The sequence below is a fragment of the Myotis nattereri genome (assembly GCF_964212035.1).
Source record: "Myotis nattereri genome assembly, chromosome: 4".
In the NCBI taxonomy this organism is placed as follows: domain Eukaryota; kingdom Metazoa; phylum Chordata; class Mammalia; order Chiroptera; family Vespertilionidae; genus Myotis; species Myotis nattereri.
In genome coordinates this window covers 101,639,149-101,667,120 of record NC_138079.1, presented here as the reverse complement: position 1 = coordinate 101,667,120, position 27,972 = coordinate 101,639,149, and the positions used below count along the sequence as shown (strand labels likewise).

At 51.7% G+C, this 27,972-nt stretch overlaps 1 protein-coding gene and 1 pseudogene across 3 annotated transcripts; one reads left to right on the top strand and one right to left on the bottom strand.

Annotated features, from left to right (window-relative positions):
* Nucleotides 1–519: 519 nt before the first annotated feature.
* On the bottom strand, nt 520–13,357 carry ZNF598 (zinc finger protein 598, E3 ubiquitin ligase). 2 transcript variants are annotated; one of them, XM_081088938.1, is made up of 12 exons: nt 12,185–13,357; nt 6,807–6,919; nt 5,926–6,055; nt 5,331–5,542; nt 5,005–5,222; nt 4,391–4,508; nt 3,605–3,792; nt 3,383–3,467; nt 2,497–3,275; nt 1,826–1,973; nt 1,574–1,724; nt 520–1,468 (listed from the first exon to the last, which is right to left on the bottom strand). In XM_081088938.1, exons 1-12 carry the CDS (start codon nt 12,614–12,616, stop codon nt 1,115–1,117), a joined length of 2,928 nt encoding a protein of 975 aa, XP_080945064.1. In that variant the 5' UTR covers nt 12,617–13,357; the 3' UTR covers nt 520–1,114. The 2 variants fall into 2 exon arrangements, with proteins under 2 accessions (XP_080945064.1, XP_080945065.1); XM_081088939.1 differs by having other exon boundaries at nt 4,400–4,508.
* A 10,463-nt stretch (nt 13,358–23,820) lies between these two features.
* On the top strand, nt 23,821–24,706 carry LOC308518296 (small ribosomal subunit protein uS2-like; annotated as a pseudogene). Its single transcript has one exon. The product of its transcript is annotated as a small ribosomal subunit protein uS2-like (transcript).
* Nucleotides 24,707–27,972: the final 3,266 nt, after the last annotated feature.

Sequence of the window (27,972 nt, the reverse complement as noted above, 5' to 3'; positions counted from 1 at the left end):
TTTCCTTTGCCTTATTGGAATGTGTTTATAACTTTTCCCTTTCTATATGTGTTTGGGACAGAAAAGGGAGATTTCAGTACGTCTGGTCCCCATCCAAAATATCACAGATTACTTTCTCACAGTATTTCAGTTGTGCCCCTCCCCCATTTCTAAATTGTTCTTGAAGTTCACCTTTAATAGCTCTTTCACCCTGTGTTTTTTTCCCACCCATCTTTGCATGTAAACCCAGTGTCTGTATGCCTCTCACATTCTGGAAGTACAGGTTTACTGGGTGCAAAGTGCAGTTATCAAGCATGTCATGGCTGTGTCTATTCCTGGAAGGTTTGGGCAGTGCTCGGCCTCCAGAACTGCGGCCTCTTGGTTGGCTTCTGGTTCCTGTAAGGAAAGCGCAGCTGCCCAGCTCTCCTCACAGACCTTCTTCGACTGGCTGACCACCTGAGCTGTCACATGTAGACCCAGAGTTCCCCTCTCTACTGAGTCACCTCAGAAGGCAGAGAAGCTCAGAATGCCAGCTATGTGCATTATTGCAAAATAAATTTATTTAAAGATAAACTGTTTTATAAAAGGTCAGAAGCAATTTGAGATCCCAGATTTAGCTTCTTGTAGAAAGATTTAACTTCAAGTAGCACAATTTTGTGTCTGCTTTTAATCCTGAACACTCTTGAATCATGAAACAGCCAACTGTTTACACAACACACTCAATGTTTTACTCCTGCACCAGTGGACCCACAGCTTCAGGATTGGGGGCCAAAGTGCTGCAGCCCTCAGGCTCAGGAGGTCCCAGATTGGGCCACTGTGGCCACTGCCTCTGACAACATGGACAAGTCCCGGCATCCTGGCCCTTTCTCTCCCTGGCACCTTCCAAAATCATGAGATATAAACCAAGTCTGGCCCACCACTGAGGCAGGGGTATCTGCCCAGTTCCCAGCAGGAAACCTGCCTAACTGTGCGGATATGAAGTGGGCTGTCCTTGTGACCCCTGGTGGGCTGGCCAACCAAAGGGCCTGAGCAGGTGGCCTCAACAGGGCCTTACCTGGCTGCCTGTCAGCCCAGGAGGAAGAGCAGGGACAAAGGAGGCTCATGGTTGTGGCCACTCCTGCCCACATAGCGGGAGCTATGTGAGGGTCCTGGCAACAGCTTGCAGGGAGGGGAAGTCGTCATCCCGGGCAGTGTGCAGAGCCTGGTGGCTGCGTAAGTCACCATTTGCAAGTACCTGCTGGCAGGTGGGGCACACACAGCAGTCCAGGTCTGCCTGCTGGGTGCTGGCTTGCCATGCATTCTTCTTATTCTTCTTGGCCTTGGTGCCAGGCAGTCTCTCCTGGCCTCGAAAGTCCGTGTGTGCAGACAGCAGCTCCTGCTGCTTGGCTGTGTCGGGCAGGAGCACCAGCAGCTCATTGAAGATCTTCTGAAAGTTCTCCCCAAGCAGGTCCCGACAGCTCTTATAATACTGGGCTGCGGAGATCACGCCCTGCCACCGAGAGCCAGACCCAGTCACCCCTGGCCCAGGCCCAGGCCCAGGCCCCAGGTGGCAGGCTGTACTCCCACCCCCGCTGCCTCCCTCCCCCAGCCTGACCTGTCTAAATTCTCCTGAGTGACTTTTGAATTCGCTGAAGCGAGCTTCATCACTCTGCAGAAAGTCCTTGATGGACTGGATGAGCTGCAGGTTCCTCTCCCGGAAGTTCTCGGGGACAAGGTAAGCTCGGGGTGCTGGTGTCAGCCTGGGTCTGGAGGTCAGGAAATAGAGGCTTCAGTCTTTGGGGTGGCTGAAAGTGAGGGCACTCTCCTTTGGCTCCTAAGGGCAGGTCAGGCAGCCTGCCACACTTACGCTTTTGTGGTGGTGGTAGTGCTGGGGACACAGGATGGGTTGGGGCTGGGCAGGCCGGAGAAGCCAGGGGGTGGCTTGCTGACTTGAGGCGCTAGACCTGGTGGAGGTGGGGGTGGAGTGCCCTTCAGGAGCACCACAGTGCTGAAGCCTGCAGGGTAGCACGCCAAGACCCAGGGAATGACCCTCAGTGGCCAGGAACTGCCAGGCCTTGTTCCTCGCATCCCACAGGCTGCCCAGCTCACCCAGGTCAGGCTCCCATCCACAGACCACACCTCCCCTGAAGAGCAGGCTCAGAGCCTGATGATGCCCAGAGCCAGCACACATGGTGCGCTGCCTTGTAGCAAATGCTGGCCTAAGTTAACTCATTTGCCCCCGTCTTCAGAGGGTGCCAGGATTGCTCAATTTTACATGGAGAAAAGGGACACAGAGGTTAAATGGCGGACCAATGTCACGCTCATCACAGATGAAGCACCTGCATCCCGAGTGACACTGTGCTTCCGAGACAGCTGGAAACCACCGCACAGGCTGACCTCTCCCCACCTGTGTCTACCTGTACCATGTAACCTCGGGCTTGGGGGGGCAGGGGCAGTCAGCAGGGGGCTCCAGTCTGACTCTACTACCCCAACCCCTTCCCAGACGTTCAGAAGCAGGCCTGAGCCAGGTGCACCTACCTGGGGGAGGGGGCATCCTAGGCAGGCAGGGACCGCCAAGCGCTGGAAAGTCCTCCTGGGGCGTGGGGCAGGGGAGGGGCCCCAGGGGCCGTGGGAGCCCCGGGGGTTCCTTGGGGACACTCCAAGCGGGGGCTGGCCCCTCTGTGTGTCCATTGACGATGACAGCGACTGGCCCCTCAGCTCTGCCCTTAGGGGCAGGGGGGGCTTGCTCAGCCCCAGGGGGCCCATCTTTTTCAGGGGGCAGTGACAGGGGTGATGTGGCACCCAGCTTCTCGGAGCCCACCTTCTTCTTCTTGCCGACTTTGGTGAAGGTCTGGGTGGAGGCCAGTGCTAGCAGGGAGGAGACGGCAACCGTGGTGGGCACACTCCGCAGCTCCTGGGTGGTGAGGCCAGTGCGGCTATCCTCCTCTTCCTCCTCCTCTGGGGGGGGCGGCCCACCCTTTTTGTTGCCCTTACCCCCTTTCCCAGCCTTCCTGGGGGGTTGACTGCCCCCACCAGCAGCCTGGACCCCTGGGGTGGGTTGCACCACCTTCTTGCTGCCACTGCTATTCCAGGCAGAGATGAGGCTGGTGGGGGCTGTGCTGGGTTTGGAGGTGGAGGACACCAGGGCAGGGAAGTCGTCCTCCTGGAAGGTGCTCCTGCCCCTGGTAGGAACAGGGTACACCAGTGCCAGCCCCACAGGGCCCGGGGCTGTTGCCGTGGAGCAGGAGGAAGAAGTAGAGGTGCAGAGACTGGGGAAATCTTCATCCTTGAGCTTCGAAGTGGAGGGCGGAAGGGTGCTGAACCCAGGGAGGAGAGAGGGGTCAGCGGCCTGCCAGGACCTGGACTGCCTCGTACACACCCTCCATGAGATCCACACTTTTGCCCAGTTCACGTGCATGTGTACCTCAGATGTGTAGCCCCTGCTGCTGAGGTGTTGGCTGGGAAGGCCTCTTGGCTTACGGGACCATTTGTTGAGGCTTCCTTGGGGCCTACAAGACACAAAAGGACTCTATGTCAGGGCTGACCAATATTGAGGGGGCAGGAGCAGGCCCTCTGGGGTGACCAAGGAGCTTCCCAGGTGGCTCCCAGGCACAGGCAGAGCTGCCTGCAGGCAGGGCCAGCTCACCTGGGCCTTCACCCTGAGTCCGTAGCAGGCGCCGGGGGCCTCGGGGCTCCTCAGCTCCCCACATCCCTGCCTCCTCCTTCTTGAGCCTGCTGCCTTCGTCGCGGTCCTCACTCTTGTGTGTCTCCTGCTGCTGCTGCGTGGCCACCGAGGCCCGAATGGCAGCTGCCACTTCTCGGTCCTCTTCTTCCCTGAGATGGGGAGGCCTTCAGACGGGGCAAGGCCCTGGACTACAGCGATGTCAGGGCAAGGGGCTGGGGGGGGCCTTGTCCTTAGGAAGCCTGGTCACCAGGAGGTGTGCCAGGATGTAGGCCTAAGGCCAGCAGGTGGGTGCAGGTCCACCCTCCCTTGCCACAAGAGGGAGCTGTGGAGCAGCAGTTTTTCCCTCAGCCTTAGGCTGTGGCTACAGGCAGCACCTGGGCTCAGTGCTCTGGGATAGCATTTGGGGTCCCCAGATGGATCCTGCAAGGCATCCAGGGCAGTCCCCCAGCCTGAGCATGTGCCTGCGGCACTGGTGTTTCACAGCACAGCTGCAGTGAACCTCCAAGTGACACAGGCACCTCACACCCACCCAACCTGCAGGTCCTAGTGTCTGGCTGGAACGAGAGGGAAGAAGAGAAAACATCTGCTCGCTGAAGACAATGAGCAGATCCTATTACCATGTCCAGGACACCAGAGGCCAGAAGACCAGAGTCCTCTGACTCTCATGCCTGTTCCAGCCCAGCTGTGGGCCACTGCCATCGCAGCAGTAGTGCCAGAAGAATGTCAGCAGCATGCAAATCCTCCCACCTCTTGTACCTCCAGCTTCCTCGGCGGCTCTGCTGGGCTCCACGGCCACTGGCCCGGCCTGCTCGGCCCTGGCGGTTGTACCTGTCCACCTCCTCATAGTCCTCGCCACTGACGGTCCCTATGGCCAGCACATAGCTTGTCATGGGCCCAGGCCAGGCTGATGCTAGTGCTCTGGCTTGTATAGCAGAGGCTTTCCTGCCCCCACAGCATGTGAGCTCAAGGGACAAGCTCAGACACCTCAAGGGTTCCACACCAGCCTCAGGCTTCTATGGCCTGGGTACCACGTCAGAGCAAGAAGTGGGCTTGCAGAAGGGTCCGGGCCTGCCAGCTGCACAGCCTCGGGACAGGACCCACACACAGCAGGTGCTCAACAATCTTCCAACCCGGGGAGCGTCCCAGGGACCCCAGAATAGCAGACCCAAGATACTAGGGGAAATCTCCAGGAAAAAGCTCCCTGTAGTCATAGCGTGCTCAGAGAAGCAGGCTCAACCGGTATCCCTTGTCCCCACTGACACATGAAAGCCTGAAGCAGGACTGGGTCTGAAGCCTCCAGAGCAGGAAAATGCGAACCCTGCCTTGGGAGCCCTGCTTGGCAGAGGGGAGGCCCTGCTCACCTTCGTTCCGGCGGGAGTGTCGTGGCGTGTAGCTGAACTGCAGGTCGATCTGGCGGTTCTGGCGGGCTTCAGCGCGGCTCCGGCTGTGGCAGGCTGTCTTGTGGGCCTTGAGGTCGATCTCGGTGCGGAACGCATGGGTGAACTGCTCGGTACTGCAGCGGCCCTCCTCACACAGGAAGTGCTTCTCCCGGAAGTGCTCACGCAGATAAGCATAGTCGCTGACAGAGTGTCAGCAGGAGCCCTGTCAGCCCCACCACCCAACCAGTGGCCTCTGCCCAGGTTGCTCCAGGTGTCCTAGGGACCACCCCATGCTGTCCCACTCCCACCTGTAGTAGTCTTGGGCTCCATCCGAGTCACAGAAGTGGCAGAAGTAGTGGTCTCGACGCAGGTGCTTTAGCAGCTCATCGTTGTCTAGGTAGCGCTCATCGCAGAACTTACAGAGCGGGTGCCCACGGTGTGATGTGTCATCGGGGTCTCCCTGCATGCGGTGCCGCGCCAGGTCCTTGCGCGAGTACCACTTGCGCTCATAGGTAAAGATCTGCAAGGAATGGGGCTAGGTACAGGGTGCAGGCTCCCAGGCCCCCCAGCTCTTCCCAGAGCCCAACTATGGAGAGGTGCCGGCTCTGCCCCAGTTACCAGGAGCCTGGTGGGCCTACATAATCATTGGGAGCCCTTCCCTGCCTGGGCTGTGTGCAGCCTGAGCTCACACAGGAAGTGCTCTGTGAGGCAAGAGAACTGGAAGGATGCTGGGGACTCCAGAGTCCCACCTGTCCAGAGTCAGAGACAGCAGCCAGCCTCTCACAGCTGCTGGCTAAGCCCTGCCATACCACCCCCACAGAGCCTGGCCACCGTCCTCCTCTGCCTGGGGCCCTCCCTGTGCCCCTGAGAGCCCCAGATGGGGGCTGTGAGGGCGGGGCGCACCTTGAGGTGTTTGAGGCACAGCTTGCAGCAGAAGAGTTCATGCTGCTTCCTCATGTGCTGCTCCAGGTCCCCGAAGAGGCCGAAAGGTGGCAGCTCGGGGCACCTTGGGCACTCATGCTGCAGCAGCTGCCTAGGAGACACCAAGAGCCCCCGCCCCCCACAGACTCTCAGTGCTGCCACCTGGAGCACGCACTGCCACCTCCTCACGGCCCCTCGCTCCATGCCTCTGCAGATGCTCTGGAGCAGGAGCCAGAACAGGCACTCCCACCCGTGCCCTCCATGGCTCTGACCTTTGAGCCAGATGGTGCTGGGCATGGGGTCAGAAACTGCTCCCTGCCAGGGCCCATGTCAAGCAAGGCCTCAAGATGGGATTAGATCTATGATCCAGGAGAATAACCCCTGTGTCAGGGGAACAAGATAAGCCCATACAGGGGGCTGGGGTCAGAAGCCCAGGTTCTAGCCAGGCCAGGGGCTGCCCCTCACCTGGAAACCTAGGCCTACCCCATGACAACCACATCCCTTTGTGGGGTTTCCTGCCATGGGCCAAGAGCCTGACTGGCAGGAGCTCTTGTGCACCTTGAAAGGCTCCAGAAAGCAGGCGCTGGGTGCTGTGCCAGGAGCACTTTCCTGATTTCACCTCCTGCCCCCATCTGTACCCATCTAAGGAGGGGTGTTGTGTCTCCAGTTACAAGAGAGGAAACGGAGGACAGGAACCCAGCCACCTGGCCCTTGACATCCATGCTGCACCAAGTGTCCCCACCCTACTGAGGGTTTTGGGGAGCACAGGAGGTGACGGAGATGTGCCCATGCCTGCCATAAAGTGCCCCTCAGATGCAGGCTGGCCAGACCCCAGGAGCCCAAATTGATGTTTCCTTTCTCACCTGTACAAGGCATACACTTTCCCATCAGCAAAGTAGATGTCATACTTCTTCTCATGCTGTAGCTGGTCGATGCGGATAGTGGCAAAGGCAGGAAGCTTCTTGCCGAAGACCACCTGGAACCGAAAGTGAGAGGGCCTCGTGAGCAAGGCAGTGGACAGCCACTGGACGATGCAATCAGGCTGAGAAGAAAGAAAGAGCACTCAAGACTCCCCTGGGAAGCCAGAGGCAGGCCCCTCTCCTCACCTGCAGTTCATGAACTTGGGGTTGCTGGGACAGAAACGAAATGCCCAGCCTCGCCACCAGGAGGCGACTGGCTCCCCACTCATTCATGACCAAGCTACACCTGGACAGACAGAGGGTGGACCCCCAGGTAGGGACCAACTGTCCAGGCAAACCAGGATTTAATCACACAGCGGTTGAGCACAGGATAGTTTTCATGGGAAGAGACAGAGTCCAAAAGCAGGTAAGGAAATAAATGCCGCCAGGCCACATGGGTCAGGTGACTGTGTGTCAGGGCCTGGCCACCCTGTGTCCACGCATGATGTTTCCATGATGCCACAGGAGAGAAGGGCTCCTCCGTGGGACTCAGTCATGGCCCAGGCTATTCTTGCCCAGTTTCCTACTTGTTAACCGGGCTGTCTGTAGGAGCCAAAGGGACAAGCTGGTAGGCACAGGGCTGGATGCGGAAACCTACCAGCTCAGCAGCTCCTCAGGGGTCTCCCAATGCTCACTCTTGGATAAAACCTGCTGGGCCTGCTCTGCCCTTCCAGACCCCTGCACTGGACCAGACCCCTGTCCCAGTGTCAGGCCTCCCTTATCCTCCAGCCCCCCTTTCTCTGGCCCCTACTTCCCTCCCTTGGGTCAGGACGCCAGCCTGTCTCCTCTCCATGCCCCTTCCTGCTCCACCACTGTCCTCCCAGCCTGGAGCTGATTGCTGGCCTCAGTTCCGAGTCCTCACCAACACACTGGGGATGGAGGGATCTTCACACTAAGAAAGGTCATGGCAAAGTCATCCCTTTATGTTTAGGCTCAGCCAGGGAGGATGTCTGGGGCCAGAATGGCCATGAACCTGGGAAAGTACAGGACTGGCTAGGGAGAGCAGGTGCTCACTCTGTCCCCCAGCAGCAGGGTAGTTAAAACTGGTTCCTTGGTAAGGATCCCGGGAGCTCAGCCTCCACCTCTGAGGACACGCTGGAGAGTAGGGGTGGGAGGAGGAGGCTGACACCCAAGTCTTCCCCCTACTCTGCCCCCACAAGAGCTCAAAGGAGGTGTTATGGCCCGGCCACACCCATTCTGGGGAGTGTGGGGTTGAGCAGGGCCCCACAGGCTTTCTTCCCCTGGCCCTCATGTGTGGCAAGGCCCAGCACTGCCCTCTGCCACATACTGAGCTAGAGTGGAGCCTCGTCTCAGCAGAGCTCCCATGTACTCGGGCGGGGGGGGGGGGGCGGCGGGGGGGGGGGTGTTGCGGCTCTACCACCAAAGGGTTACCCTCCACATCTCTCCCCAGCTTATCCTCAGGCCTGGACCTTGAGCTGGAGTTTTCTCAGGGATCTGCTCTCCTATGGCAAGCCCATGCCCAGCCCTGCCTTCTGAGTCCTCCTGAGGGTACCTTTCCAGCCCAGACCCAGTGTCTGAAGGCCCAGGGCTGAGAGCCAGGCAGGATGCTGCTGGAGGAGCTATCCGCCAAATGAGGTGCCGTAGCCGGGCTGAGGCAACACAGGCTGCAGATTTAGGAGCCCCAGCATCTGCTTGCAAGGTGGCCAGGCAAGCAGCCTGCAAGAGAATCCTTGAGGCTGCCAAGAAATACTCAAGCACAACAGACTTAGCAGAGGAAAGACTCCTTCTCCAGGAAAAACAAGTGCTGGATGCCCCATGACACCACCTCCCTGCTCCAGCATCCTCTCTTCAGCGGCCATCTACTGTGGGTGGTGTCTCCTTGGGCTGCAGGCACCCTTGCCATGGACAGAGGCGAGGTGCAGGTTTCAAGACCAATCACCAGGCTGCTTGGGTAGGTGCCTGTCCCTCCTGAGTACTCTGGTGGGACAGGCCAGGCTGGGCACATTTGAGCCAGGCCAGAAGGGAGACACTAGGTTGGCTCAGGAAGGGAATGGAACCATAGGAAAAGGCTTGGGAAAGGAAAGTGACTGTGGCCGTGGCTGGGGTTTTATGAGAATGAAGGTGGCAGGTTTGGAGTGGGGAAATGCTAATTACCCCTCCCAGACAAACTGTGAGACTGGACTCTTCCCCACCCCCAAGGCCTGCACCCAGCAGACGAGAGTATGGCAGTGCAGCCTGGTATGGCTAATACCCCTGGTCCCCAGCAGAGGCTGAGCAAGTGGTAAGATTGAATGGTGGACAAGGACAAGGGCATGGTGGCCTGGCCAGGGATGGGCAGGAATTCACCAGGGGTCCAACAAATGTGGCCCAAGACCTACCCACTCTGGTGATCACCTGATGGAAGTGGGTCATGGGTCCAAGGACAAAGGCCAGACCAGGTCTGGACACTTGAGGATGGGCCATCTTGGGAAGACCCTGGGCATGCGAAGCAGTAATTGACCAAGGAGGAAAGTGCACCCCTGGGTGGCCCAGGATGGCCAGGCTAGTCCCTGAGAGGAAGGGGGAGATGGGGGTGACAGAGCTCACACTGGAGCACTCCACAGGGATGAGACTGGGGCCTTGCTGCTCCCACTCCCAGTATGCAGTGAGCACTTAGTAAGAGTGAGTCACGAGAGGAAAGGTGCTGCCAGTAGTGACCACTAGCAACAGTGAGCCAGATGGTGAGGGGTGGGCAGTGACAATGGCCTTGAGCAAGGGAGAAAATACAGGAGAAAATCCCTGGGGATTGTCCCACCTAGAGAGTACAGGCACCAGAGGAGCCCAGATGATGACAATCTTAGAGGAGGTCCAGGACCAAGGTGGTGAGGAGGAGGCACCAAAAACAGGAAAGTATGACACCTGAGTCAGCACAACCTGCCTTTAGCCACCCCCTGCCTGCCTGTGAAATGGGGGTGGGGCTGTATTAGGTGGCCTACAGGGCCCCTCCTAGCTCAGACACATCCCACTTTGCAGAGCAGTCCCATCAAGTCTCTCTGACATCACTGGGGATCAGGGCAAGGTGGAGAGCAATGCAAGAATCATCTTTGGAAGAAGTTACCTTGAGAAAGATGCCATCAAGGGGACTTGACATCAGTTTCAACCTGTATGCACTCAGCCTCCACCCTGAGCACCTGCCAGCAACCTAGATTGATCTGGCTCCTAGACTGACCCGCAGCTGCAGGGCTATGATGAGACCAGCAGTGCCCAGGACCATGGTCTCCCATAGGCCGGCACAGGGAAGCACTGTCAAGGTGCAGGAATTCACCAGCAAATAGAGCTGGCCTGTTTCACATGGCATCTTGGCACACTTTCCTCCCAGCTGTTTTTCAAAGAGTTAGTCCCATAAGGGAGGGCAGAGCTGAGGCAGGTTCCCGGGCTGGGGGTTGCTGTGGGATTCCCAAGTTGGTATGGGACACAGGAATTCAGAGGACATTGTAGAGCTCAACAAGGGAACAGGAAGGGTTAGGGCAAAGTTGCAAGTTCAAGAGTGGGAGTGCCTTGGCCGGTGTGGCTCAGTTGGTTGAGCATCATCTGGTGCACTGAGGGGTCACCGGTTCAATCCCTGGTCAGGGTGCGTACAGGAGTCAACCGATCCATGTTTCTCTTTCTCCCCCTCTCCTTTTTCTCTAAAAATCAACTTTTGAAATATTATAAGAAAACAGTGGGAGTGAAGCAGGATGGAGAGGAGCATCATCTCCCCAAACTTCCCGGGACACCCTTCTGCTGCTGAACAGTTTGGGGCAGGCCTGCGAAGGCTAGGGTCACCCAGGGCCATCTGATGCCAAACCACACCCCAGCTGGACCCTGCTGACTGCTCATGTCAACACCCCCTTGCCACAAAGCACTTGGGGAGGGTATGGATCCCACAGGAGTGAGAGACCAGATGTTGGCTACAGCAGACAAACTTAAGTATCAGCTCACTTCTGACGAGGCCAGCAGTGCCCAGGACCATGGTCTCCTCGGCACCATCTTTCCTGGATGGGAGCTACAGATGTACTGGGAGACCTAGCCACTGAAGAGTTTCATCATGCTGGGCAAGACTGGCTGGCAAGGCAGGCTCTGGCAAAGCTGGGAGTTGCCCTCTGAGTAAGCCCATAGTCTCCCCGACTGTGCCCGCACCCCACATCTCTCCCAGGCCCAGGTCCATTTCAGTCCACCCCGTTACAGACTGACGGCATCCCCAAGTGTCTTTTTCTGATAGGAGACAAAGTAGGTGCCCACAGAGGACTCACGAATTACAGAACCCACGTGGCTCCTTTAACATAAATGACTACTTTAAAAAAGGAAAAAGAAGAAACCTATCCCCCAACAGTGTCGTTCCTGCCTCACCTCCAGGAAGAGAAAGTCAGATTCCCTGGCAGATGTCACCAGCCCAAGCTTTCCATGAACAAACCTGGGAAATTTCACAACGCTGGAAGCAAACACATCTCAAAGTGCAGCAAACCATGGGCGCCACAGCGAGGTGCTCCCGGCCAGCAGCTGGCATTGCGGGGAGGGAGGGGGAAGCTCCCGGACGCCCTCTGACCCTTCCAGGGCTTCCCGGTCAGGACAGACTCAGAAACTCCCCCCCCACCCCCCCCACCCCCGCTCCCCGGAGAGCTGAATGAGCCCCCCGGCCCACTGGCAAGAAGGAAAACTTCATGCCCCTTTTATCTCCACCCACCAAGCACCCTGAGGAGACTTCAATGGTTCTGTCTTCCCCTCTGGTGGGCAGGTCTGAGTGCCAACTCCACCCAATGGATGGAAAATGCCAGTCTCGGTACCGTGGGGTGGGGTGGGCTGGGCTGGGCCAGGAACACAGCCAGGCTGGAAAAGCCACGTTTGACCCTGTGTTTCCAAAGCAGATTGCCTCTGGAGGTGCCCACCTGCCCTGTCTCCTCCACCAGAATGGAGACTCCTGAGGAATAAACTCCAACAGACGAGCAGGTGGAGTTCGTACTCTGACCACACTCGTGTCTATGGCCCGACAAGAATTCCCGGGGTGCGGCGGGCAGGTCCCCAGGCTCTGCCCCCAAAGGGACCACTCCCTCTTCAACCCCACTCTGCCACCTTCGGCGTCCGGCCGCGGACGCCCCACAGCAGGCCGCACGGCCAGGACACTGCCCCGGGTGGCCCGCCAGGCCTCTCTTTTGGAAACAGGCGCCATCAAGCCGGCGGGCGGACAGCAGGAAGGAAAGTCTCCTTCCGGATGCCGTCTGCCCGCCGCCCGGTGCCGCCCCGCCGGCCGCGCCCCCGTGACCGCCCCGGCGCCCCGAACGCGCGGTCCGGCGGCCGCGACGCACCTGGCGCAGCTCCTCGCGGCACACGGCACAGTATCGCTGTTCGCACAGCACCCGCATCTTGGTGGAGCAGCGGTAGCACACCGGGTGGTCGCAGCGGCCCAGCGCCGTGGCCTCCAGATCCCCGCAGCACAGCACGCAGCTCCCGCCGCCCCGTTCGGGCGCCGCCGTCGCCGTCTCCAAGGCCGCGCGCCGACTGTCGGCGTCTGCCCCCGCCGCCATGGTAAGGGCTCCGGCCCCCTCCCGGCCGGCGCGGCGCCGCCAGTCTCCTGGCGGGCCCGCCCCTTCCGGGGCGACGTCAGCGCCCCGCCCAACAACGGCCCAGCCCGGCGGAAGTGCAGGAGCGATTTCCGCCCCAGAGAAGCGCCGGTTGGAGTAGCACGTCTGACGTCGACTGCTCTGGCGCCAGCGAACATCTCGGAGGTCGCCGCTCATCTCTCCCCAGATCCTTTTCTTCGGCCGCCCTCCCCAGGGACTCACTCAGGGGCTCCATTCAATAAGGTTGCCAGTGTCAAGATTTGTGATAGAGACCTCAACTAGACAGAATTGGGAGGCCTGAAGGGGGCGCTCTCACACCCTACATCGGGGGAGGCCTACCGGAAGAACTCTAGCGTTACAACAGAACTCTATGGTCGTGCCAGCCCCGCCCCTTAATTTCCCGTGCCCTCTATAAAGCACTTTCTCCATCCTTTTTCGGCCGAAAATGCACGTGGCTCACCAAGTCTGTAAGTTTTGAGCTGCAGCCCTTCCTTTTTCCTGAATAAATCCTTTTTGATGATGAAATGCCTAGTCGACTTTTTTTTACCGACGAATTTTGGGGGCTCTCGGGATCCAGAGAAGAGACCCCGATTGCTTCGGCCTGAGGGGCAAGCAGGTGCTGGCGCCCGTAGAGCTGTCTTGAGTTCACTGTCTCCTTTCCAATTCAGGAGCTAGAAAGGGTAAGTCTTCTCTCGGAACTGTACTTCCGCTTCTTGTTCTGGAGCTTTTCAAGCTTTATTCTGAAACTGTTTTGAGTCTTTTGTTTTGCTTCAAGGTCTCGTTTGTTCGTGAGCTAGTTTGGTACTCTGGCCAGACTCCCTAGGGCCTAAGGGGAAATCGGAGTGCTAGGGGCTGCTCTGTTTGTTATTCAGCCTTTGGATTGTGTGTTCCCAGAACAGACTGTCTCCACTAAAGAATTTGCTTTAAAAAAAAAAAAAAAAAAAAAAAGCCTTGGGCCAGGACTCTCTGTGATCAAGCTGTTCTGAAGTGAGATTGGCTGCAGGTTGCTTGAGCTGTTTAGAAAAGCCTCTGAAAATAGGGTGACAGTTACCTAAATATTTTCGGAACGCCCTTCCTAAAGGCACTCCGCCTGAAATTATTATGTTTGAAAGTCTCAGTGACTCTTTATGTACATATTTAACTAAATGGGCTTGTCTAACCAAGAGTACAAAAGTAATTAAGAGTATCAGTGGCGCCCAGCTGTTGTGGTTCTGTGGTTAAGCATCACCCGTGCACCAAGAGGTCATAGGTTTGATTCCCGGTCAGGGAATATGCCCGGGATGCGGGCTCATCGCCAGTAGGGGGCGTGCAGGAGGTAGCCCATCGATGTTTCTATCTCTCTCCATTCCTCTCTAAAAAAATAAAAATCAATAGACTCATTTTTTTAAAAAAAAATAAGAGTATCAGTGGCCATTTTGGGGAATCTCTGAGACTCTCAAACTTTTCTTTAAAACAATTGGACAATCCATGTGCTAAAAACTGGCAAAGATAAATAAAATGCTATTTTCAAACTTCAAACGTTACCAAGAATCTGAAATTGCCTTATTGTGCAATAAAATTTGAGAATTAACTGAAGATACTGAACTTCCAAAGAGAGAGGACGTGGCTTCCTCGCCTCCAGCATTTTCTTGTCCTTTCCCCCCACCCCCCACCCCAACTCCTTTCCTCAGGCTCTTCTCCATATCCTCCTCTGAGGCCGTCTGGCCTTCCACTATCAGCTTCTTTGCCTGCAACTCTACCTCTGGTGCCTTTCTTCTCTGAATTTCAAGTTCAGCCCTCTGAGGATCCTAATAGACCTCAAGCTTCGTATGTTCCTTGGACTAAAGCTGAATTATGAGCCTTAGAAAATTTCCTAAAGCAACTGAGGACCCTCAAACATCTGTTGAAGAGTTTGACAATTACTCAAACCTATCAGCCTGGGTTTTCCAATTTATAATCAGCTAGTTCGTTTGCTAGTCGCCGAGGACCAGCCTCAGCACTGGATGAGACTGGCCCGCAACCCAGGCATGTGCCCTGACCAGGAATCAAATCTGCAACCTTTTGGGTGCAGGGACAATGCCCAACCAACTGAGACACACCAGCTAGAGCAAGGCTGCTAAGAATTTTTTATTTTCAGCTTCGGCAAATGAAGGCCCCTCTACAAAAACAAAAGCCTCCTAGATTCTTCTGTTACTGCAAAGAGCCGGGACATTGTAAAAGAGATTGTTGCAAATTTTGGCGCTTCAGGTGCCTCCAGCCTTCCCAAAGTCTTCCTAATCACCAGTGATGTGGCTCTGAGAACTACTACTGTTCTTCCCAATCCTCCCTCTTACTTGGTTTGGAGAAACTTTTCTCCAGATTGGCCATGAATCATTGTCCTAAGCTCAACCCACTGCTGTAAAGCAGCCCTGCTTCAGAGTAATAAAACAGTTCTGATTGTGGGATTTTAAACCTCAATAGGTTTCTGAATCTATTCCTTTTGTTTATGCCCTTTAAGAGATACACTTTTTAAAAAATATATTTTTAAAATTGCTTTTTTGAGAGACAGAGAGAGAAACGTTTATGCAAGAGGGAAACATTGATCAGCTGTTTCCTGCACATGCACACAAACTGGGGATTGAGCCCTCACCCCTGGCATGTGTCCTGACTAGGAATCAGACTAATAATCCTTCAGTGCACAGGATGACCCCAACCAACTGAGCCACACTGGCCAGGGCATCCTTCTTTGTACCTCTGTTTGTTTTAAAGCAGTTTTCTTTGGATTCCACCCTCCCCCCCCCCCCCCAAGAGAAACATCCATTTATTGTTCCACCCATTTATGCATACATTGGTTGATCGTCTGCCCTTTCCGAGGATTGAAACTGCAACCTTAGTGCATCAGGATGATGCTCCAACCAACTGAGATACCTGGCCAGGTCCCTATTCATTTATTAAGCTGAGACTTCCTAGGGAAGTGACCTGCCAGAATTTCTTTCTCCTGAAAGGGGAAAATCATTCTAGAATTTGACAGTAGCTGTCAAAATTGTTAATCAGGTGAACTGATTGACCCTTCAGCATCTTTTATTTGTTCCACTTCTGACCATACTGTACCTGATGATTTGTCCCTATTGGACTAGCTGCCATCCTCTTTTTTTTCTTTTTTTGTCATCTTTTTTTTTTTTAATTTTTTTATTGATTTTTTACAGAGAGGAAGGGAGAGAGACAGAGAGTTAGAAACATCGATGAGAGAGAAACATCAATCAGCTGCCTCCTGCACGCCTCCTACCGGGGATGTGCCTGCAACCCAGGTACATGCCCTTGACCGGAATCGAAACTGGGACCCTTCAGTCTGCAGGCCGACGCTCTATCCACTGAGCCAAACCGGTTTCGGCTGTCATCCTCTTTATGGGTAAAATTTTCAATTGATATTGGCAGAATCCATATCTATTAAGATTCAAATAGATTGCTCAAACCCCCTTTCCAAATTAATACCCCATAAGTAATGAAGCCCTCAAGGCATGAAGCCCATAATCTATCTATTAATAATAATAAAAGCATAATATGCTAATTAGACCAGACAGCCCAATGACCTTCTGGACAAACCAAGGCTGCAAGGGCCAAGCCCCTTGCACGAATTTCATGCATTGGGCCTCTAGTATGTATATATATGTATGTATATGTGTGTGTGTGTGTGTGTGTGTGTGTGTGTATATATATATATATATATATATATATATATATATATATATATGGCTAATATGCAAAGTGTTCCCTCAGGAGTTTGACTGCTCGCTATGATGTGCACTGACCACCATTGGGTGGTGCAGGACAAAGAAAGGCCCTGGCCGGCAGCAGGAAATCCCTGATCCACCCTGATCACCAGCCAGGCCTAGGGACCCTACCTGGGCACAAATTTCGTGTACCGGGCCTCTAGTAGATTATAAGACTCAGGGCTTCTGCCCAGCCGGCATGTCTCAGTGGTTGAGTGTCAACCTATGAACTAGGACGGGGGTGGGCAACCTCTGGCACGCATGCCAAACAGGGCACGCCAGTAACTTGCTGACACGCGAAATCCTCTCTTATAATCTTCCATTTACAATTTTTTTCTTAATATCAACTTTTTTTTTTTCAGACAAATTCAGTGTAGGTGCATCTTAGATAAATAAATAATTTTACATAACAAGTTATCTTAAAGACCATAGACATGGATTGACGAGAGAGGGGAAGAGCAGTTTCTATGCCTCTGCCTTAACTCTCCCTGCCTTCCTAGATCCGACCAGTGTTTTGGTTTCATCCACATATGCTTGTGAATTTTTGTTCTCAGTGATGAATTTTGTTAAGTCTCATAATAGGAGTAGCCTGACGGATGAAAGTAGTAGCTTGTGCGTATCTCTGAAGGTCACGAAATATAAACCTGATGTAAAGTCTCTGTCATCAGTGATGCAGCAGCAAAAGTCCCTCTGATAACATCAAACGGAGTCATGAAATTTTCTGTTGGACTATCAGTGTACATGTATACATTAAAAAATAAATGTATTTTTCATCATCATATACTGTGTTTTTGTGGCTCGAATGAATTTTATTTCTTCAAGGTTCTTCACATACGTACACCTTAAGAGATATCAAGTAGGCGTAACATGTTCTCAAAAAATTAGGGTTGGCACGCAGAAGAATTTCGAGTCAGAGATTTTGCTGGTTTTGGCACGCACTCCCAAAAAGGTTGCCCACCCCTGAACTAGGAGGTCACGATTCAATTCCTGGTTGGGGCACATGCCCGGATTGTGGGCTCAATCCCCAGTGTTCCTCTCTGAAGTCAATAAAAATATTTTTTTTAAAAAGTGACTCAGGGCCTCATTTTCCCTTGCATTAGTCCCAGCAACACTCCCATTTTACCTGTAAAGATCCAAGGCTGGTGTTTTGTTCAGGACCTCTAAGGGGTAAACAGCATTGTTATCCCTCAGCACCCTATTGTTTCTTTATATTTTTTATTGATTTTTTTTTTTTTTTTTTTTTTTTTTTTTTAGAGAGGAAGAAAGAGGGATAGACAGAAACATCTTTTTTCTTTTTAATATATTTTTATTGATTTCAGAGAGGGCAAGGGATAAAAATATCAGTGGTGAGAGAATCATTGATCAGCTGCCTCCTGCACACCCCTCCCTGGGGACCCAGCCTGCAACCCCAGCATGTGCCCTGACTGGGAATCGAACCAGTGACCTCTTGGTTCATGGGTTGATGCTCAACCACTGAGCAACACTGGCAACACCCTATTGTTTCTAATCCCCATACACCACTAACATCCATCCTCTTGGAAGTAAATTCTTTTTTAAAAAATATATTTTTATTGATTTCAGAGAGGGAGAGAGAGATAAAAGCATCAATGATGAGAGAGAATCTTTGATCGGCTGCCTCCTACCCGCCCCCAACCGAGGACCGAGCCTGCAACCCGGGTACCTGGAATCAAACCCATGACCCTTTGGTCCTCAAGCTGACACTCTATCCACTTAGCCAAACCGGCTAGGGTGGAAGTCAATTCTTGACAGCAATTTATTTATGCCGTGCATTTTTAAAATTCCACCTGATGAAGCTAGCCAGTACCTTTCTTGCTTTCACTTGGAAAGGAAAACAATTTACCTGGACAGTAATGCCTCTGGTTTTACTAAAATCCCTTCTATTTCTCACAAATCCTGAAGGCTGACTCGGATGACACAACTTTCCCTGAAGATTCGACCTTGTTTCAGGACGTGGATGATTTACTTTGCTCTTCCTCCCAGGTCTCGCAGGAAGACAGCATACGCCTGTTAGAACGTATGTCCCTTTTGGCCTTAAAGGGACATAACTTCTCTAAATGAAAGTTACAATTTGTCCAAACTCAGATTTGCTCTTCGGGACATCTGATACCAGAATAAGGACTACCCTGGGCCCAGATAGGCTTCATGGTGTCCTAGGTTTCCTAAGGCCCAAAATTAAGCATCAGTTGCAAGGTTTTCTTGGGCTACTCAGCTATAGTTGAAACTGGATCCCAAATCTCTTTGGACAAAACCTCTGTAAGTTTTACCAAAGAATGACAGTCCTGACCCAATTCTATGGGAAGAACAGATGACATGGCCTTTAAAGCCTTAAAGGAGAGTGTAATGAACCCACCAGCTCTTGGGCACCCAAATGATCAGATTCCCCTTTTACTCTTTGTACATGTTAAGGAAGGGAATGCCCTCGGAGTGCTCACCCAGAAACATGGGGATCACCATAGACCCCTAGGATGCTATGGTCAGCAATTGGACCCTGTGGTTCAGGGACAGGACCCCTCTTAGAGCCATTCCTGCCTTTTGGTTAAAATCACAGAGGAAATTGTGGGATCCCCTTTAGCCATCTTCGTACCCCATGCAGTAGAGGCTCTCCTAGATTCTCGTTACACTCAGCATTTTTCAGTAAGTTGCCTTACATAGCTTTCACGTAATGACTTGAATCCAGCCACTCTCCTCCAGTCCTGGTGAAGCTCCTTGTGGCCGCGTGGCACTGGTGGATCAGTGCCTGAGTCCTGGTGAGGATCTACTACAGGCTCCTCTGGGTAATGCTGGTTTCTCATGGTTTACAGACAGCTTATATTTAAAGAATGAACCGTGTAAGCCCTGCACTGGGTAAGCTAAACCTCCTTTGAAATCATGAAGGCAACATTTTAACCGAGGCTACTTCACAGCAGGCTGAATTCCACTGCAAATAAAATTAGAAGTGGCCCTATGTTCGGGAACCATTGGATGTTATACTTCAGTGACAGCGAACCTTTTGAGCTCGGTGTGTCAGCATTTTGAAAAACCCTGACTTAACTCTGGTGCCATGTCACGTATAGAAATTTTTTTTATATTTGCAACCATCGTAAAACAAAGATGTATATTTTTGGTATTTTATATATTTAAATGCCATTTAACCAAGAAAAATCAATCAAAAAAATGAGTTCCTAGGTTCGCCATCACTGTTATACTTCTACCTGCTGCGTTAGCTGTTAAGAGCCCAGAGCACTCTAACCTGGCTTCTCTGTAAGTTAAAGGAAATCCCTTGCTGACACTTCCCCAAGGGATGTTGCCCTTAAGGGAACCAGCAGTAGTCAAACTTCTGTCATGGTCCAAAGGGGTATTTCCACAGCTGAAACTTAGAAAACTGGCTAGAGACGCCCAGCAGTTGGCTCCAGCAAAAGAAAAACAAAATTGGAAATCCAACAATTGTTGGTTTGATAAAACGAGAAAGCTCTGGTTTGGACTCAGTTCTACTGGAGACTCTAAAATTTCCCCTCCTAACTATTATACATGCATTAAACCATTGGTCCGTTGACAAAGTGGTAGCATTTATGAGTCACTGTTGGTGGGGAAATATTTATAAGGCCATGAAAAGCATCTACCTTTTCCCACCTGCCCACAGGATGACCCTGGAAAGCCTGCTCCTGGACGTCTTAAATTGCCTACTGGACCATTCAAGGTTTGGCAAATTCAGCTTCCTCTCTCTCATGTTTTAGTCCTGATCAGTATGTTTTCTCACTAAAGTGAAGCTTTCCCTTCTAGACAAGCTACTGCCTCTTCCACTAAAATTCTCGTGGAGGAAACAGGGCACGTGAGCACCTCCAGAAGCAAGAGGCAATCTGTTTTGAAAGCCAACTTGGCTAGCTGTATCCCTGCCCCTACCTCAACCCCGCCCCTGTACTGAGACTGGCATTTTTCATCTACTGATGCCCTCCCAGAGAGGGAGATAGAACCATTGAAGTCTCCTCAGGGTGCTTGGTGGGTGGAGAACTCCATGAAATTTTTCTTCTTGCCAGTGGGTCGGGGGCTCATTCAGCTCTCCAGTTGGGGTGGGGGTGGGGTTTCCCTCAGTATGTCCTGACTGGAAAGCCCTGGAAGGGTCAGAGGGCGTCCGGGAGCTTCCCCCTCCCTCCCGGCAATGCCAGCTGCTGGCCAGGAGCACCTCGCTGTGGCTCCCATGGTTTGCTGCACTTTGAGATCTGTTTGCTTCCAGCGTTGTGAAATTTCCCAGGTTTGTTCATGGAAAGCTTGGGCTGTGACATCTGCCAGGGAATCTGACTTTCTCTTCCTGGAAGTGAGGCAGGAACGACACTGTTGGGGGATAGATTTCTTCTTTTTTCTTTTAATATATCTTACTGATTTTTTACAGAGAGGACGGGCGAGGGCTAGAGAGTTAGAAACATTGATGAGAGAGAAACATCGATCAGCTGCCTCCTGCACGCTCCCTACTGGAGTTGTGCCCACAACCAAGGTACATGCCCTTGACCGAATCAAACCTGGGTCCCTTGAGTCCGCAGGCTGACGCTCTATCCACTGAGCCAAACTGGTTAGGGTTTTTCTTTTTTAAAGTAGTCATTTATGTTAAAGGAGCCACGTGGGTTCTGTAATTCATGCTCTGTGGGCACCTACTTTGTGCCCTATCAGAAAAAGTCACTTGGGGATGCTGTCAGTCTGTAACGGGGTGGACTGAGATGGACCTGGGCCTGGGAGAGATGTGGGGTGCCGGCACAGTCGGGGAGACTATGGGCTTAATCAGAGGGCTCCTCCCAGCTTTGCCAGAGCCTGCCCTGCCAGCCAGTCTTGAGTAGCATGATGAAACCAAGTTTCCCAGCACACCTGTAGCTTCCTTCCAAGAAGGAAGGCACTGCAGAACCTGGGAGGCTAAGAAGATTGTGCAAGCAACCTGCCCAGGACAGTGGTTCGGCCAGTTAATCAAGTTAAGGATTGGCAAAGGGCCCTGGTCTCTTGCCTTGACCCTCACTATGGGACTTAAAGCCTTTTACACAAAAGTGGGTAAAATGGTCGGAATGGAAAAGAAGTTTCTAGGTACTACTTGATAATGGTATACCCATGAACTGTGGCACCAAAGCCTGTTGCTGAATCTGACTCAATGAGATTGAGAGAACGTGAAAAATCTAATGATCGGTAGATTATGAAAGCTGGAATATTTAAGTAGGCTTTATGTAAAGAAGTTGTTCATCAACCTATGAACCAGGAGGTCATGGTTCAATTCCCAGTCAGGGTATATGCCCAGGTTGTGGCCTCAATCCCCAGTGCAGCGTGCAGGAGGCAGCCGATCAGTGATTCTCTCTCATCATTGATGTTTCTCTTTCCCTCTCTGAAATAAAAAAAAAAATATTATATATATATATATATATATATATATATATATATATATATAATGTTTTTTTAAAGTTGTGTCTCCTTTAACTAATGTTTTATGGGAGTGGATATTGTGTCCTACTGGGGCACACTTTCCCTACCTACTATTGTAAAACCAAGTCCCAATAGGGCTTACAGTTAGAAATGTGAGGGTTGATGGAATTCAGGTAGAAGTTAGGAGAACTGGCCACTATGATCAAAGAAGGTAAAAACAGATGAGTTCAATTGAGCAGGCTTTATGTGAAGTCGTGTCTCTTACCTGATTGTGTTACGGGGTGGACATTGTATCTAACTGGGGAACATTTCCCTACCTAGTCTTGTAAAACAGGCCTGTAAATGCGCCCTTCTGGCCACATTAACTGGACATGCTGAATGGGGACCTGTGTGATTGCCTGAGCCCACACGGATGGAATAGAAGCTGGAGCGGCTTCTCTGTACATTAGCCCATGTGGCGTGTGGGCTGGGGCTTGGCAGCACTTCATGAGCACTTCCTATTGATGGCTACTGGGACATCGGACAAGAGAATTTTCATTTGTGGAGCATTTTCTACTTTGCTATCAGACATCAACTGAAGCTACTCATGCCTGAAGGACATAAAGTGATCTTGAAACCTGAAATACCCACCATGTCTTGGGTGATGACAGAAAAATGCTCGAATAGGTATTGCAGGGCCCAGAAGAGTAAGATAATGAAATGGAATTGATTGATACAAGACCATGCTGCCTGGCGATAGCAAGGAGATAGAAGGAGGAAGTGTCTTTTCCCCTAGGACTGACTTGGGAACTGTGAGGAGCTGCTAGCTTCTATTGTCACTTGGACAGTGCCCTATAAATAGCTCTTGGCTGAGCAACAAAGAGCTGCTTGGTTTGTGAACACCAGTTCCAAGGTAAACGGACAACATCCTGTTTGGAAGGCCACTACTCTGATCAAAGAAGGTAAAAAGAGATCAGTTCAATGGGCTGAATTGCCTGCTGTTTTTCCAGGAGTGACAGAAGAATTGAACAGCAGTAAAAGCTCTTTCCTTTGGGTTTTTACTCAGTCATGGGCAGTAGCCAGTGGTCAGGCATGAGGACAATGGACATCTGGCTTATTAAAGGGACGCCAAAGTCCCTGTGGGAAGTTGAGGGGTACGTTAAAATAGGACAAGTTGATGCCCATCTGAAGAACCCCCTTCCAAGTTCGGAAGGTGATTGGCACCACCAAGTAGACCCTTTGGTGCGCCCATTTGTGGTACGTGGGCCCATGACATGAGTGGGCAAGGGGGGCTGCAGCAATACGGAGATGGGCCGAATCTAGACATAGTCCTCTCGCACCCTGCAAGGCACAAGAACTGTGTCAACAAGAGACAGGCTGCAAATGGCTCTGGGAAAGATTTCCGGGGGGAAGTGGGTTGGTTATATTGGACCGATGCCAGTAGCACTCTGGGGCTATAAACGGGTCCTAACAGGAATAGACATTTAACTCCAGACAGGGCTTTGCATACCCAATGGCAGATACAAATGATGCACAAAATACTGTTCAAGGATAGGAATGGAAAGTACTGTACTTGTTTGTACCACCAGGTTACATTTCTTGGAACCAAGGAACACACTTCACAGCCAGCACTGAATGTCCCGCAATAGGCAGAGAGGTGTCCTCCTTAGTAGGAGTTTGATAGAGGGTTTAAATGGGCAGTTCAAACACTGGTTATCTAAAACGGCAGGAATAAAGACATGAAGGGCTGGCTTACATGCCTTCTCCAGTGTGTGCTCACACTCAATCTGAGGGGGGCTTAATGTTCTGGGGAAGGGATGGGGGTGCTGGTGTGACTAAAGTTCTTGCCCACATTACTGTGGCTTTTTCCCCCTGCCTAGCAGTGGTCCCAGGACCAGGGGTACAACTGCAGGTGCTGGAAGCAGGGAGGATTGTTAAGCAAGAAACTGTTAACTACTGTTAAAGCCTTTATGCCAGAATTCCTAAGGGCCTGATGGGATAGGTTGTGCCTTCACCCCGTCAGGCAGAGTTGGGGCTGACAGTGGATGCTGATGTGTTGTCTAGTGGTTTGGGCAGCCCCTGAGTTCTGCACCAGTAACCTCAGCCTGTCTGAGTGGGAGTGGCCTCAGGGGAGGCACTGGTTAAACTAGCGTGGCTGCCTGCAATCTGGATCCGGACCGTGGCAGAACCTAAAGACCCTTCAGCTTTCGCGCTACCCAGGGAGGGCTCCATACGGCGTTGTTCTCGGTTCCCATGTAACTTAAAGGGAAACGTTTCACGATGTCCGGAGCCCTTGATGTCCTGCAAATGAAGGAGGAGGATGTCCTCAAGTTCCTTGCAGCAGGAACCCACTTAGGTGGCACCAACCTTGACTTCCAAATGGAACAGTCCATCTACACAAGGAACAGTGATGGCATCTACATCATCAATCTGAGGAGAGCCTGGGAGAGGCTTCTGCTGGCAGCTCGGGCCATTGTTGCCATCGAAAACCCAGCTGACGTCAGTGTCATATCGTCCAGGAATACTGGCCAGCGAGCGGTGCTGAAGTTTGCTGCTGCCACTGGAGCCACTCCCATTGCCGGCCACTTTACTCCTGGAACCTTCACCAACCAGATCCAGGCAGCCTTCCGGGAGCCAAGACTTCTGGTGGTTACTGATCCCAGGGCTGACCACCAGCCTCTCACAGAGGCATCTCACGTTAACCTGCCCACCATCGCTCTGTGTAACACAGACTTTCCGCTGCACTATGTGGACATCGCCATCCCTTGCAACAACAAGGGGGCTCACTCAGTGGGTCTGATGTGGTGGATGCTGGCCCGGGTAGCACTCCGCATGCGTGGCACTATCTCCCGTGAACACCCGTGGGAAGTCATGCCTGATCTTTACTTCTACAGAGAACCTGAAGAGATTGAAAAGGAAGAGCAGGCCACTGCTGAAAAGGCTGTGGCCAAGGAGGAATTTCAGGGCGAATGGACTGCTCCTGCTCCCGAGTTCACTGCTGCTCAGCCTGAGGTTAGACTGGTCTGAAGGCGTGCAGGTGCCTTCTGTGCCCATTCAGCAGTTTCCTACTGAAGACTGGAGTGCTCAGCCTGCCACTGAAGACTGGTCTGCAGCCCCCACTGCTCAGGCTACTGAATGGGTAGGAACAACCACTGAGTGGTCCTAAGCTGTTCTTCCACAAATTCTTAACAGAACGGAAATAAGGTTGATGGAAAATAAACAGTTTCTTAAAAAAACAACAAAAATAAAAATAAAAAAATAAAGACCCTTCAAAGGGTGGAAAAGTCTGGGTAATAGAAACAACAAATGGAGAGAAGGAGAAATAATAGCGGAGGACAAAGGGATGAATAATTGGGTTATGCAACAAGGGAAATCCAACATTTTATTTTCTTTTTTTTATTTGTTTTATATTTTATTGATTTTTACAGAGAGGAAGGGAGAGGGATAGAGAATCAGAAACATCGATGAGAGAGAAACATTGATCAGCTGCCTCCTGCACACCCCCAACTGGGGATGTGCCCACAACCCAGGTACATGTCCTTGACTGGAATCAAACCTGGGACCCTTCAGTCCGCAGACCGACACTCTATCCACTGAGCCAAACCGGTTAGGGCAACATTTTATTTTTTATACTTGAAGAGGGGCTCAGCAAGAGATGATACAGTGTGAAGGGGTGAAGCCATGCTTTTCCCGAGACCACCTATGCTGTTGGAACCTGACAGGTTTGAATGGCCGCTTGCAAACTGAATGACATCACCCTGGAAGACATTTGCATATGATAAAATGATGGCTGGATAGTTACTCGTGACTGAATGAGTTTCTAGTAATGGACATGTATCTTTTTTAGAGAGAGGAAGGGGATGGGGGAGAGAATTGATCCCAGGGATCAAACCCACCTTTTGGTCTACAGTACAACACTCGAACAGAGCCACACCAATTGGGGCTGGACCGGTATCTTTTTGTTAATCCTCACCTGGGGAAGTTTTTTCCATTGATTTTAGTTGGGGAGGAGGGGGACGGGCCGGTGGGAGAAAGAAACATCAATGTGAGAGACATATTGATTGGTTGCCTCCTGCTTGCACCCCAACTGGGGCCAGGGATCGAACTTGCAACCCAAGTAGGTGCCCTTGACTGCGACTCTTCAGTGAGTGGGCTCTAACCACTGAACCACACTAGTCAGGGCTGGACCAGTATCTTTTGACTTAAGTAATTTGCTGTGAGGGATCCAAGTTCAAAGACCAGAGGTTGGACTGTGATATGTGATTTATAAGATGTTCGGTCTTCATCCATAGTTCCTGGCTTCACTACTCCCTAAACCAGTGGTTCTCAACCTTCTGGCCCTTTAAATACAGTTCCTCATGTTGTGACCCAACCATAAAATTATTTTCGTTGCTACTTCATAACTGTAATGTTGCCACTGTTATGAATCGTAATGTAAGTATCTGATATGCAGGATGATTTAGGCGACCCCTGTGAAAGGGTCGTTCGACCTCCAAAGGGATCGTGACCCACAGGTTGAGAACCACTGCAAACCCTTGGAATTTCCCAAGTGTATCTTGTTAGGTTAATGAGGTGACCTTTGGGAGCACATAAGGATGGGGACTGGTTGCCAGTGGAGCCAACCATGTGATTAGAGGGTTGGACTTTGTGTCCCATCCCCGTATATCAGGAGCGGGAAGAGGTTGAATCAATCACCAAATCCTAATGACTTAATCATAACTCTAATGAAGCCTCCATAAAAACCCAGAGGGGCAGTTTGCTGGTCCTTTTGTGAGAGCTTCCAGGTCGGTGAGCATGTGGAAATGCGGGGAGAGTGGTGCGCCTGAACAGGGCCTAGGGGCTGTCTGCCCTTTCCTGGTGCTTTGCCTTATGTGTCTCTTCTATCTGCCTCTGAGTCACATTCTTTGATAATAGACCTGTAATCTAGAAAGTAATATGTTTCTCTGAGTTCTGTGAGCCTCTAGCAAATGCACCAATCCCAAGAAGTGGGTCGTGGGAATCTGATTTGTAGCCAGCTCTGGTTTGAAACAGCTGGGCTTGTGGCTGGCCACTCGCTGAGGTATGTTGGAGGGTGGGAGTGGTCTTGTAGGACTGAGCCCTACCTGTGGAGTCATCTGTCTTCAGGTGGTGTCAGGATTTAGCTGAATGATTGGATACCCTGCTAGCATCTGAGAATTGCTCATTGTCGGGGGACCCTGCTATGTTGGAACCCCAATTCCAACCTCTAAAAAGGATAGAGAATCACTTATAATCCTGGAATGCTGAAAGCCAGAAGTTCCTCAAATTTCCGAGGGAATATGATTTTCATATACAAATTTTGTGCTCAGAAAAACTTTGAATCCAGCACAAAATGTCATTAACATAAAAAAGACAAATTGTCTCCTATGTCCCCATTTGCATAGTTCCTGTGCAGGGGCTTAGAAAGTGGATGTCCAGATTGGGGCAGGAGCCCACCAGCTCCCAGAGGAAGGTCTCCAGAGTAAATACAGAATGGATGATGGGAGACCTTGTGTGCTTGAGAATTAGGAAATTTTATTGCAAGGAGGTTAACATATCTTTTACAGCATTTAGGGTGAAATAACAAAACCTCTCTATATAAAAGCCTGAACAACCAAACGACCGATCGACTGGTTGCTATGATGCACACTGACCACCAGGGGGCAGATGTTCAATGCAGGAACTGCCCCCTGATGGTCAGTGTGCTCCCACAGTCAACCTCCTGCGACTGGCCCAGCTTCCACAGTCCTTCCCCCAGCTGGCCCAATCACTGGCCAGACCTAGGGACCCCACCCGTGCACGAATCCGTGCACCACGCCTCTAGTAAGTATATAAAAGAAATGACAGGCCCTGGCCAGGTGGCTCGGTTAGTTAAAGCGACATCTTGTACACCAAAAGGTTGTGGAGTTGAGCCCTGGCCAGGGTGCATGTCAGTCAATGTTTCTCTGACATTGATTTTTATTTTTTTAATCCTTACCCGAGTATATGTTTTTACTGACTTCAGAAATAGAGGAAGAAAGAAACATCGACCAGTTGCCTTATGTACTGTTTGTTTTTTTGTGGGTTTCTTTTTTGTTGTTATCAAACAATGTTTAATTGAAATATTTTCCTTTGTAATTCTTTTTTTTTTTTTCCTTTGTAATTCTTAACTAGCCGGACATTCCATTGCACCACTGTTGATCCCATCTATGATGTCATGAGGGTGGCGCCATCAACATTGCAGGCCACAGACTGGGCAGTGCCCAGGATCTCTTTAATGGTTCCAGAGAGTTCTCTAGCTAAAGATCAGTGCCACATTTGTTGGGCAATGATGACAATCTCAGCAAAAGGGGTATTTCCACTGTGCTTAATGTTTGTTTTGGCTCCTTCTGTCTCTTGGTGGTTCTTTGAGGGCTTTGATGATCAAGGCAAAGGCAGAAGGCACTACTTCAATCT